Raw genomic sequence first — 13,556 nt, 5'->3', positions numbered from 1 at the left:
AAGATGGTTCTTTAAGACCTTGTCTGGATTTCAGGGAGCTGAACAATATCACAATTCGTGACCCTTATCCGCTTCCTCTGATCCCGGACCTATTTAACCAGGTTGTTGGGGCTAAAGTCTTTTCCAAATTAGATTTAAGAGGGGCATACAACCTGGTCAGGGTCAGAGAAGGGGACGAATGGAAGACGGCCTTCAATACCCCTGAGGGCCATTTTGAAAATTTGGTTATGCCTTTTGGTTTGATGAATGCCCCAGCCGTTTTTCAGCATTTCGTGAACAGCATTTTTTATCATTTGATGGGAAAATTTGTATTGGTGTATTTGGATGACATTTTGATTTTTTCTCCCGATTTCAAAACTCATAAGGAACATTTACGTCAGGTCTTGCTCATCCTGCGGGAGAATAAATTATATGCGAAACTGGAAAAATGTGTGTTTGCGGTTCCAGAAATTCAATTTCTGGGGTTTCTTCTCTCCGCTTCTGGTTTTCGCATGGACCCCGAGAAGGTCCGCGCTGTGCTTGAGTGGGAGCTTCCTGAGAATCAAAAGGCACTGATGCGTTTTTTGGGCTTTGCCAATTATTACAGGAAGTTCATTTTGAATTATTCTTCTATTGTTAAACCACTCACTGATATGACCAGAAAGGGGGTAGATTTTTCTTCTTGGTCAGTAGAGGCGCGTAAGGCTTTTTCTGATATCAAGGAGAGTTTTGCTTCCGCTCCCATCTTGGTGCAACCTGATGTTTCTTTACCCTTCATAGTTGAGGTTGATGCTTCTGAGGTGGGTGTGGGGGCGGTCTTGTCTCAGGGTTCCTCTCCTGCCAAATGGCGACCGTGTGCCTTTTTCTCAAGAAAACTCTCCTCCGCAGAGAGAAATTACGATGTGGGAGATAGGGAATTGTTGGCCATCAAGTTGGCTTTTGAGGAATGGCGCCATTGGCTAGAGGGAGCCAGACACCCTATTACCGTATTTACTGACCATAAAAATCTGGCCTACTTGGAGTCAGCCAAGCGTCTGAACCCGAGACAGGCCAGATGGTCGTTGTTCTTTTCTAGGTTTAATTTTGTTGTCACGTTCCGCCCTGGAGTTAAGAATGTGAAGGCAGATGCCCTGTCACGTTGTTTTCCGGGAGGCGGGAATTTTGAAGACCCGGGTCCCATTTTGGCTGAAGGTGTGGTGGTCTCTGCTCTTTTTCCTGAATTGGAGGCAGAGGTGCAGGCAGCCCAGTCAGAGGCTCCTGATCTTTGTCCTCCTGGGAGGTTGTTTGTGCCTCTCGCTTTAAGACACAAGATTTTTAAAGAACACCACGATACGGTCCTTGCTGGGCACCCGGGGGTAAGAGCCACACTGGATCTCATCGCTCGGAGATTCTGGTGGCCTGCGCTTCGTAAGTCGGTTGAGGGTTTTGTGGCAGCCTGCGAGACTTGCGCTCGTGCCAAAGTCCCTCATTCACGGCCATCAGGTCCTCTCCTTCCCTTACCCATTCCTTCCCGTCCTTGGACACATCTGTCCATGGACTTCATAACGGACCTGCCTCGTTCCTCGGGGAAGACTGTGATTCTGGTGGTGGTGGACCGTTTTAGCAAAATGGTGCATTTCATCCCTTTTCCTGGTTTGCCCAATGCTAAGACGCTGGCGCAGGCATTTGTTGATCACATTGTCAAATTGCACGGTATTCCTTCAGACATAGTCTCTGATAGGGGCACGCAGTTTGTTTCCAGATTCTGGAAGGCTTTCTGTTCTCGCTTGGGGGTTCGGTTGTCATTCTCTTCTGCTTTCCACCCGCAGTCGAATGGCCAGACAGAGCGCGTCAATCAGAATCTGGAGACATATCTGCGTTGTTTTGTGGCGGAGAATCAAGAGGATTGGTGTTCTTTTTTGTCCCTTGCTGAGTTTGCTTTAAATAACCGTCGTCAGGAGTCCTCTGATAAGTCACCATTTTTTGGTGCATATGGGTTTCATCCACAGTTTGGGACTTTCTCGGGAGAGGGGTCTTCTGGTTTACCTGATGAGGACAGATTCTCCTCGTCTTTGTCATCTATTTGGCAAAAGATTCAAGATAATCTAAAGAGCATGAGTGAGAGATATAAGCGTGTGGCTGATAAGAGACGTGTGCTTGGTCCGGACCTGAATGTTGGTGATCTGGTGTGGTTGTCTACCAAGAATATCAAATTGAAGGTTCCCTCCTGGAAGTTGGGTCCTAGGTTTATTGGGCCTTACAAAATCCTGTCTGTCATCAATCCTGTTGCATACCGTCTTGATCTTCCTCAGACTTGGAAGATCCATAATGTTTTTCATAAGTCCTTATTGAAACCTTATGTTCAACCCATTGTACCCTCGCCTTTGCCTCCTCCTCCGATTATGGTTGATGGGAATCTTGAATTTCAGGTCTCTAGGATTGTGGATTCTCGTCTTGTCCGCGGTTCTCTTCAGTACCTTGTTCAGTGGGAGGGGTATGGTCCTGAGGAGAGGATGTGGGTCCCAGTGACGGACATTAAGGCCTCTCGTCTCATCAGGGCTTTCCATAGGTCCCATCCTGAGAAGGTGGGTTCTGAGTGTCCGGAGTCCACTCGTAGAGGGAGGGGTACTGTCACAACCAGACAGCTGAGAAGCTCTGACAGAGGCCTTTCAGAACCTCCTCCTTGAGTTTCTGTGTTGTGGTATTCAGCTCCTCCTCTCGTCAGCCTCTCTCAGCTGTCATGTGTTGGACTAATTGCTTCCCTTTAAATTCTTCCCCAGAAGGCTTTTCTGGGCGGCTTATACTACTTCCTGGAGTGTGTGTGCACGCTGACTCTGTCCTCCTGTTTGCTTCAAAGCTAAGTGTTGTACCTTTATCTGTTATTATCTGTTTGCTGGATCCCAGGTGACCCTGACTCCCTCCGTATCTTGTGTAGGGAGCCGGTGGTCGTGTCCCCTCACTATTGTAGGGTGCTCAGGGCTTTATAGTCAAGGTTCGTGGATATGCAAAACCTCCACCATTTGGATCTTTGCATAGGCTGAGCAGCCAGGGAAAGTGCCAGGTCTTCTGCAGGGGTCTCCCTTGGTTCCTTAGTTTTTGGATCCAGCGAGTTGTTTATACATGTTGCTTTGCCTTGTTTCCTGTACACCGTCCGTGACATCCATAGGGCAAGGACACTGGCAAACATATATAGCCCACTTACTTCTACAGTTGATAAAGTCCCTGATCCTAAAGTTCTGCTTGGTTACGGAACACGTAATGGTCTTGGCGGTCGAGAGGTATTCACACACTTTACAAGAGCCACATCGGAAAACGCCTATCGGTTTACGGTCTAGCCATGTCCCTTTCTTCGCCGGAGGTGTAAAGTGGCTATGGACAAGACGGTCTTTGGAAATAATACGCAGTGGTTGATGTTTGTCTGTGGTCCTGGGTTTGGGGACCAAGAGGTCTGTACAGTTTTTCTGTTGTGCATTTTTAAACGCCTCTTTTAAGACAGACAGTCTGTGGATACCCCCTTCCCCTGTCCTGAAGTTTCCATGCCTCACTGAAAAAGTGTCATGCCCGGCTCTGACTATGTGCGGAGGTCGGCCAGAATAGCAGCACGTCTTTAGTGTTTGTTTTGGAGTCGTGCTGGATCCGCCTCCCATCAGGTGCACTGGGTGGGGTCATTAGTTTAAATGGCTCTCAATTCCAGTGTTCTGAGCGGGTTATAAAAATCAGTCTGGCCTAGGAAGCAAGCAAGCAAGGAAGGTTTTCTGTCCCAGCTCTGTTAAGAGAAGTGTGGTTTCTGTTCTTGTTGTTTGCTGTTTTAGTTGTATTGGTATCTTCTCTCCCATCCAGGTTCTGTGCGAGCAGGCTGCTCCTATTTCCCCTTTTCACCATCTCAGGGAAGTTAGGGTGTATTAGCCCAGGCATGAGGATACAGCATTCCTACCACCAAGGTCTGCCTGTGGGCTGAGCAGTGCAGGGAGAGAGGTCGGGGATTAGCTAGGAGGTGACCCTTCCCCTGCTTCTCGCTCAGAGCCTGGTTATTGATTTTTCTGTGTGTCTGAGTGCTTGTCCGCCGTGACATTATAACCCGCCAAACTCAGCGGTTTTGTGATGGCGTCAATTGATGCGTTAGTTGACCGCATGCAGAGGCTATCCCTAGAGGTTGCGGAGCTACGTGGTTCGGTCACACGTGTCAGAATGCTCTGGCATCAGGTGCAGGTCAAATTTGTGTGGAGCCAAAAGTGGCTCTTCCTGATCGATTTTCAGGGAGTACGAATGACTTTATCCGTTTTAGAGAATCCTGCAAATTGTATTTTTGGCTGCGTCCATCGTTGTCAGGTCATCGTCGATAGGAATAATCATTTCTCTGCTTAAAGGGGACGCGCAATCCTGGGCCTTTTCTCTGCCACCCGGTTCTCGGGCCCTCCGGTCGGTGGAGGAATTTTTTAAGGCTCTGGGATTAATCTACGATGACCCGGACTGGGTCTCGATGGCAGAATCGAGGTTATGTAATTTATTTCAGGGTGAACATACTGCAGAGGCTTACTGTGTTGAGTTTAGGAGATGGGCTACGGAATCAGAGTGAAATGATCAGTTTTATCAAGGGTTATCTGAGAGATTGAAGGATGCCCTTGGTTTTCATGAATACCCAGAGAAAAGTTTAGGGCTCCCTCTGCGCAAGAGATCCCTTCTGCGAGTGGTTTCGTCTCTACTACCTCCCCGGGTGATGTTACAGGTAACTCTGGGATAGTGGAGGAACCCATGCAGCTGGGTCAGGTTTCTTGCCATTCTAATAGTAGAGACTTTAGGAAATTGCACAAACTGTGTTACTATTGTGGAAACAGTGGTCATTTTATTTTTGCTTGTCCTTATGTTAAACCGCAGGTGGAAGTGAAAAAGAAAGAAAACAAAAACTTCCCTGTCACTTGGTAGGGTGAATGGTGTGGTGGAGCAGGCAGGTATGCAAGCTCCCTGCAGTTCCCGTTTTCTCCTTCCAGCTGTGGTGGCACTAGAGTCAAGAATTTTTTGTTGTTGAAGTATTCCTTGATTGTGGTGCTGGGGTAAACCTAATTGACTCTCTTTTTCTTCAAAATCTTGGACTAAGTACTTGCATTTTAGAGAATGAGATTCGAGTTTTTGCAATTTATTCTTCCCCTCTTTCTCAAAGGAGTCTTACTCACATTGTTCATGGTATTCACTTAAGGGTGGGTGATGCACATGTTGAAATTATTTCTTGTTTTGTCATGAAGGATTTGCCAGCTCCTAGTTTTGTTCGGATAATTGTCTTGGCACATCTATCTCTGGGGTGTCCACTACGATTTTACCTCAGTATCTCTCAGATTTTGCAGATGTCTTTTCGGAGGGTGGGGCTCCGGAATTACCCCCTCATCGAGACTATGATTGTCCAGTTAATCTCATCCCTGGGGCTAAATTGCCAAAATCTCAGCTTTACAACCTTTCTCAACCCGAAAGAGAGGTCATGCGAAAGTATATCGCCGAGAGGTCATATTAGGCCATCTAAGTCTCCGGTGGCAGTAGGCTTGTTCTTTTTAAAGAAAAAGGATGGATCGCTGAGACCGTGTTTGGATTTCCGGGAATTGAACCGTATTACGGTCCGGGATCCATATCCCCTGCCTTTGATTTCTGACCTTTTTGATCAGATTGTGGGAGCCAAGGTGTTCTCCAAGTTGGATTTGAGGGGGGCCTACAACCTGATCAGGATCATGGAGGGGGATGAGTGGAAAACGGCCTTCAATACGCACAAGGGTCATTTTGGAGAATCTGGTTATGCCTTTTGAGTTGACGAATGCGCCAGCAGTATTTCAGCGATTCGGCAATTACATTTTTCATCACCTGGTGGGGAGGTTTGTGGTGGTTTATTTGGATGACATTTTAATTTATTCTCCTGATCTGAAGACCCATCAGGATCATGTGAGACAGGTTTTGACGATCCTTCGGGAGAATAAATTATATGCTAAATTGGAGAAATGTTTATTTTCGATGCAGGAGCTTCCGTTCTTGGGATATCTGCTTTCTGACTCTGGTTTTCGTATGGACCCCGAAAAGGTCCGGGCGGTTCTGGAATAGGACCGACCAGAGAATCAGAAAGCTTTGATGCGGTTCTTGGGGTTTACTAATTATTATAGGAAATTTATTTCAAACTATTCCACCATTGTAAAACCTCTCACGGATATGACTAAGAAGGGCGCTGACGTCTGTCTGGTCGGATGAGGCATTGCAGGCCTTTTCGGCTATTAAGGAGCGTTTTGCGTCTGCTCCCATTCTGGTGCAGCCCAATGTGTCTCAGCCATTCATCGTGGAGGTTGATGCATCTGAAGTGGGGGTTGGAGCGGTACTGTCGCAGGGTTCATCTCCTGTCAAATGGGTCCCGTGTGCTTTTTTCTCTAAGAAGCTCTCGGTCGCCGAGAGGAATTATGATGTTGGAGATAGAGAGTTGCTGGCTATCAAGTTGGCCTTTGAGGAATGGCGTCACTGGTTGGAGGGGGCGTCTCACCCCGTTACGGTATATACAGACCATAAGAATTTGGCTTACATGCAGTCTGCCAAGCGTCTGAACCCTAGACAGGCCAGATGGTCACAGTTTTTTTACCAGGTTCAATTTTGTGGTTACCTTTCGCCCAGGGGTTAAGAACATCAAGGCAGATGCCTTGTCTCGCAGCTTTCCTGGGGGAGGTGATTCAGAGGATCCTGCTCCGATTTTGACGGATGGGGTGGTTGTCTCCGCTCTGTACCCCGAATTGGAGATGGAGGTGTTGGGAGCCCAGGAGGGGGCTCCTGGTTCTTGTCCCCCAGGGAGGTTGTTTGTTCCTGAGGGCCTGCGATACAAGGTATTTAAGGAACATCACGATACTGTCCTTGCTGGGCATCCTGGTGGTAAGTTGACCTTTGATCTTGTGTCCCGGAGGTTCTAGTGGCCCGGGTTACGTAAGAGCATTGAGGATTACGTGGCAGCTTGTGAAACCTGTGCTTGGTCAAAGGTTGCTCATACTCGACCGGCTGGTTTACTTCTTCCATTGTCTATTCAGTCTCGTCCCTGGACGCACTTGTCTATGGACTTTATTACGGATCTACTGAGTTCCTCCGGGAGAACAGTAATTTTGGTGTTAGTTGACAGTTTCAGTAAAATGGCTGACTTCATATCTTTATCTAGTCTGCCTAACGCCAAGACTCTTGCGCAGATTTTTGTGGATAATATTGTGAAATTGCATGGTATTCCTTCGGATGTGGTCTCCGATAGGGGCACGCAGTTTGTCTCCAGGTTTTGGAGGGCGTTCTGCTCTCGGCTTGGCATTCAACTTTCATTCTCTTCGGCTTTTCATCCGCAGTCGAATGGACAGACAGAGCGTACTAATCAAAACCTGGAGACCTAATTGAGGTGCTTTGTGGCTGAGAATCAGGAGGACTGGTCCTCATTCCTGTCTCTAGCAGAATTTGCTTTGAATAACCGTAGGCAGGAGTCCACGGGTAAGTCGCCTTTTTTCGGCGCATACGGCTTTCATCCTCAGCTTGGTACCTTTTCTGGGACTGGTTCCTCTGGGATGCCAGAGGAGGAGAGGTTTTCTTCTGCCTTGTCTTCCATCTGGCGGAAGATCCAAGGGAATTTGGAGAAGATGGGTGAGAGGTATAAGCGAATGGCTGACAAGAGACGTGTGACTGGTCCGGACCTGTGTGTGGGTGATCTGGTATGGTTGTTCACAAAAAATATTAAGTTGAGAGTGTCATCTTGGAAACTGGGTCCAAGATTTATCGGTCCGTACAAAATATCTGCAGTGATCAACCCAGTAGCGTTTCGGCTGGATCTTCCGCAAACTTGGAGGATTCATGACGTGTTCCACAGGTCTTTACTGAAAAAATACGTGAAACCGGTGGAACCATCGCCATTGCCTCCTCCTCCTGTTCTGGTCGATGGAAATTTGGAGTTCGAGATCTCCAGGGTTCTCGACTCTAGAGTTCTTTGGGATTCCCTTCAGTATCTGGTACACTGGAGGGGATACGGCCCTGAGGAGAGGATGTGGGTTCCTGCACGGGATGTCAGTGCCAGCCGACTGGTGAGGGCTTTTCATAGATCCCATCCGGATAAGGTTGGTCCGGGGTGTCCGGAGGTCACCCGTAGAACGGGGGGTACTGTCATGCCCGGCTCTGACTATGTGCGGAGGTCGGCCAGAATAGCAGCACGTCTTTAGTGTTTGTTTTGGAGTCGTGCTGGATCCGCCTCCCATCAGGTGCACTGGGTGGGGTCATTAGTTTAAATGGCTCTCAATTCCAGTGCTCTGAGCAGGTTATAGAAATCAGTCTGGCCTAGGAAGTAAGCAAGGAAGGAAGGTTTTCTGTCCCAGCTCTGTTAAGATAAGTGTGGTTTCTGTTCTTGTTGTTTGCTGTTTTAGTTGTGTTCGTATCTTCTCTCCCATCCAGGTTCTGTGCAAGCAGGCTGCTCCTATTTCCCCTTTTCACCATCTCAGGGAAGTTAGGGTGTATTAGCCCAGGCATGAGGACACAGCATTCCTACCACCAAGGTCTGCCTGTGGGCTGAGCAGTGCAGGGAGAGAGGTCAGGGATTAGCTAGGAGGTGACCCTTCCCCTGCTTCTCGCTCAGAGCCTGGTTGTTGGTTTTTCTGTGTGTCTGAGTGCTTGTCCGCCGTGACAAAAAGGCACCACGCTCCGAGCAGTTTCTTCGCACTCTGATATATTGACCCCTTGGGATACCCCGTTTAAGGGGAGGTGTCGGGTGGTGGCTCTTCCAGTGAAGCAAGGAATTGGTGGCTGTGGCTTTTCTAAACATGTCAGTCACGAGTCTGTCGTCTTCCTTAGTTACTTGAATATCTAAGAAAGTAATCGTATACGGGTCTGACTCATAGGTAAAGCGAAGGCCGATCTCGTTTTCATTAAAGGGACACTGACAGGCCCAATAACCATAATTAGCTGTACATATGCATGTACAGGTCTTCTAATGTGCATTAAAAACATATAAGTATCCCCCCTGTCCACATTATGAATACAGTTAACTCACGTTTTATAACCTGAACTAATCGCTAAGTGAATATTGATGAGCTGGGCGGCACTTCAAAAATGGCGGTTGGGCTGATGCTGGCTGGGCGCAAGTGGAGCTGAAACCACGCCCCTTGGGCAGAAAGAACAGCGATTAGTTCAGGTTATAAAACGTGAGTTAACTGTATTCATAATGTGGACAGGGGGGATACTTATATGTTTTTAATGCACATTAGAAGACCTGTACATGCATATGTACAGCTAATTATGGTTATTGGGCCTGTCAGTGTCCCTTTAAGTTCAGCAATGAACCTTTTCAACTCACCCGGTCCGCCCTTCCATACCAAAAAGATGTCGTCAATATATTGTGTCCAAAATATGACATTTTCAACCCACCAAACCGGTCGATCGGGGAATACATGGGTATCCTCCCACCAGCCCAGGAGGAGGTTGGCATATGTGGGGGCACAGGGGCTGCCCATTGCTGTCCCCCTGAGCTGGTGGTAGAAACGTGCATTAAAAAGAAAGAAATTATGCGTCAGGGTAAATTCTAACAACTGTAGAATAAAAATATTGTGTGCCACATATTGTGCACCTCTTGTCTTTAAAAATTACTTGACAGCAATAAGCCCGTAGTAATGTGGGATGGAACTATAGAATGACTCTACATTGATGCTGGCCAAGATACAATCGGGATCAATGTTGAAGGCATCTATCTTATGCAGGAAGTCCATCGTGTCCCTCGTGTATGCTGGTAGGGACACGACGAACTGCCCGAGCACACGATCAAGGTAGATTCCACAATTTTGTGTAAGGGAATTGACCCCTGAAACAATCGGGCGTCCCTTCAATGGTGTTGTGCCTTTGTATCTTGGGGAGCCCGTAAAAGGTTGCTATGCATGGATGTGTGGGAAGAAGGAACTCATATTCAGCAGTACTGATCACCTTATTATTCAGACCCCCAATAGTAACATCTTGAGATCTTCAAGAAAAGACAGAGTCGGAATTGATGCTAGTATCTTATATCCTTCTTTATCTTTGAGAAGATCCATACACATATGCAGATAGACATCATGATCAAGAATGACTAAGTTTCCGCCTTTATTGGACGGTTTGATGATAATGGAATCACCTTTCTCCAAATTTCTCAATGTTTGCATTTCAGCAAGAGAGAGGTTGAAGGTACTAGGTTCAACTTTGCCTAGTTGTTCCAGGTCCGAGGTGACCATTTGGAGAAAAATGTCCACACATTCGTAGTTAGAGGGGGGGTGGCATCCTTTTACTTTTAGGTTTCAATATAGTAAAAGGACCCTGCCCTGGATTACGGCCACTCTCCTCCCCTAGTTCAGTCAGATTTTGAAGATCATCAAAATCCCCTTTGTCAAGTCCAAGGTTCTCACATGTCTGTCTATTAGAGTTCCTGAAAAATTTGTGCCATTTTAGTCTCCGGCAGAAGAGATGAAGGTCCTTAGTCCATGTAAAGAGGCTGAAGTTGGTAGTCGGTACAAATGAGAGACCCCTCTTAAGGACCCCGATCTCTACTGCACTGAGCGTGCGGGAGGTCAGATTAATAATCTGGAGGTCATTTATTGTCCCTTGTCCGTCCTGTCTCGATCCCGTAGTTGGTAGGGGATCTGACTCTTTTCTAAAAAAGGTGGTTGTGAAGACGGATTGGAAGAGATGGAGGGAGACGAAGAAGAGGAGGCATTGGCGTAGCCTGTTCCACGTACCAATCCCCCTCTCTCTCCACGCCCGTCCCTTTGCCATCTTCTTCCCCCCCGTCTTCTTGATCCAAAAGAACCTCTCTTAGATCCACCCCCGTATGGTCTAGAGTAGGAGTCTGTATCTGAGGAATTGACGTCTGAGGTCGAAATCTCGGATCCAGCGGCAGTTTCTTGGAGATTATACCTGGGCTCACACATGGGTTTATACCTGGGCTCACACATGGGTTTATACCTGGGCTCACACATGGGCTTATACCTGGGCTCACACATGGGCTTATGGGTTTATATATGGGCTCAGAGATGGGTTTATACTTGGGCTCATAGATGGGTTTATACTTGGGCTCATAGATGGGCTTACACCTGGGATCATGGGCTTATACATGGGCTCAGATATGGGTTTATACCTGGGCTCATAAATGGGTTTACACCTGGACTCATGGGCTTATACATGGGCTCAGAGATGGGTTTACACCTGGGTTCATACATGGGCTCATGGGTTTATACATGGCCTATACATGGGCTCGGAAGTTTTCTTTCCAACCTATGAGCCCATGCCCTCTTTCCTTCTTCTGAATGTGTCTCCACACTCTCGGGCCTCATCTCCCTTCTTTGCTCCTCATTGAGCAGCACACTCCACCAGTCTACCCACAGCCATGTTAATAAATAGGAAATTGAGCTGCTCAATGTCCAGCCTGAATGACACATGGGACATCATCTTCTCTCTTTCCAACTCTGCCTAAGGTTTGCATCTTCCTAGATATCCAGCCTGTTGTTTTAGGAGAGCGCCTCCACAGGTGACATGCTGCATTTGAGAGGGACCTGCCCACACGTCCTAAGCTTTTGGTTCCAGCATATGGCCTGGCCTATTCCATAAATCCTCTAACCTTCCTCAATCTGAGTCATAGCTCCTCACTTCTTTTTAGCGGCCAAATAATCGCTCCTGCCTGGAGGAAACATTGACTCCACACTACGTACTTCATTATAAACCCTTATGAGTAATGAGGAACTCACTGATATATTCTCGGATACTGGAGCAAGACGTGGGGCCTGCGGATCTGCTCAGGTCTTCTCGGGTAAGCAGTCATCTCCCTCTTCTTCCCCCTTTTTCCTTATATTAATTCTGTGGATTCTTAGTAGCACTAGATAATTATCTAATAGATACCTCAATTCTTCATCGCCTAATCTTATTGCGTTTGACTTTTGTCTGGTTTCATATAACTCGATAAAATGTAAAAAAAGGGGGAAATGTAAAATTATCAGAATGTTTCAAAATCTGACTTATCAATCCCAGTGATGTCAGCACCCTGGTCAGTCCACTTCTTACTTACAGCTCTGAAGGATCCTTGGTTGTGATCTGGGCCACTGACAGGGAAAGCTGAACTGAGACCGAAGGAGGAGACAGCGGGCATACTGCGAAGAAAGCAGAGAGGGATCCATTAACCCCATCATCACTGGTGTTCTAGCAATATCTGACAGGGAGTAGAGATCATTTTAACATCTAACCTGTATCACAGGTCACCAGTAGATGTCGCTGTTATCACTGTCCCCCTGTATCACAGGTCACCAGTAGAGGTCGCTGTCATCCCAGTCCCCCTGTATGATACATCACCAGCAGATGTCGCTGTCATCACCGTCCTCCTGTATCACAGGTCACCAGTAGAGGTCGCTGTCATCACAGTCCCCCTGTATGATATGTCACCAGTAGATGTCGCTGTTATCACCGTCCCCTTGTATGATATGTCACCAGTAGATGTCTCTGTCACCACTGTCCTCCTGTATCACAGGTCACCAGTAGAGGTCGCTGTCATCACAGTCCCCCTGTATGATATGTCACCAGTAGATGTCGCTGTTATCACCGTCCCCCTGTATGATATGTCACCAGTAGATGTCGCTGTTATCATCGTCCTCCTGTATGATATGTCACCAGTAGATGTCGTTGTTATCACAGGTCACCAGGAGATGTCGCTGCTATCATCGTCCTCCTGTATGATATGTCACCAGTAGATGTCGCTGTTATCACCGTCCCCCTGTATGATATGTCACCAGTAGATGTCGCTGTTATCACAGGTCACCAGTAGATGTCGCTGTTATCATCGTCCTCCTGTATGATATGTCACCAGTAGATGTCGCTGTTATCACCGTCCCCCTGTATGATATGTCACCAGTAGATGTCGCTGTTATCACTGTCCCCCTGTATCACACGTCACCAGTAGACATCAGGAGATGTCGCTGTTATCAACGTCCTCCTGTATGATATGTCACCAGGAGATGTCGCTGTTATCACAGGTCATCAGGAGATGTCGCTGTTATCAACGTCCTCCTGTATAACACGTCACCAGTAGATGTCGCTGTTATCACCGTCCCCCTGTATCACACGTCACTAGTAGATGTCGCCGTTATCACCGTCCCCCTGTATGATATGTCACCAGTAGATGTCGCCGTTATCACCGTCCCCCTGTATGATATGTCACCAGGAGATGTCGCTGTTATCATCGTCCTCCTGTATCACACGTCACCAGTAGATGTCGCTGTTATCACCGTCCCCCTGTATGATATGTCACCAGTCGATGTCGCTGTTATCACCGTCCCCTTGTATGATATGTCACCAGTAGATGTCGCTGTTATCACAGGTCACCAGGAGATGTTGCTGCTATCATCGTCCTCCTGTATGATATGTCACCAGTAGATGTCGCTGTTATCACTGTCCCCCTGTATGATAGGTCACCAGGAGATGTCGCTGTTATCACCGTCCCCCTGTATGATATGTCACCAGGAGATGTCGCTGTTATCACTGTCCCTCTGTATGATACATCACCAGGAGATGTCGCTGTTATCACCGTCCTCCTGTATCACACGTCACCAGTAGATGTCGCCGTT

General features: G+C 47.4%; 1 protein-coding gene across 1 annotated transcript in view; it reads right to left on the bottom strand.

Moving 5' to 3' along the window:
* The window catches only part of LOC122922618 (surfeit locus protein 1), a 40,482-nt gene that overhangs the window by 21,841 nt on the left and 5,085 nt on the right, over positions 1-13,556 (bottom strand). Inside the window, exon 2 of the mRNA XM_044273296.1 lies at positions 12,008-12,089. Coding sequence (XP_044129231.1) covers positions 12,008-12,089 — 82 coding nt within the window. The remainder of the gene's footprint in view (positions 1-12,007; positions 12,090-13,556) is intronic.

The sequence above is a fragment of the Bufo gargarizans genome, unplaced genomic scaffold (genome assembly GCF_014858855.1).
Source record: "Bufo gargarizans isolate SCDJY-AF-19 unplaced genomic scaffold, ASM1485885v1 fragScaff_scaffold_576_pilon, whole genome shotgun sequence".
Lineage (NCBI taxonomy): Eukaryota > Metazoa > Chordata > Amphibia > Anura > Bufonidae > Bufo > Bufo gargarizans.
This window is presented reverse-complemented; position numbering and strand designations above follow the sequence as displayed.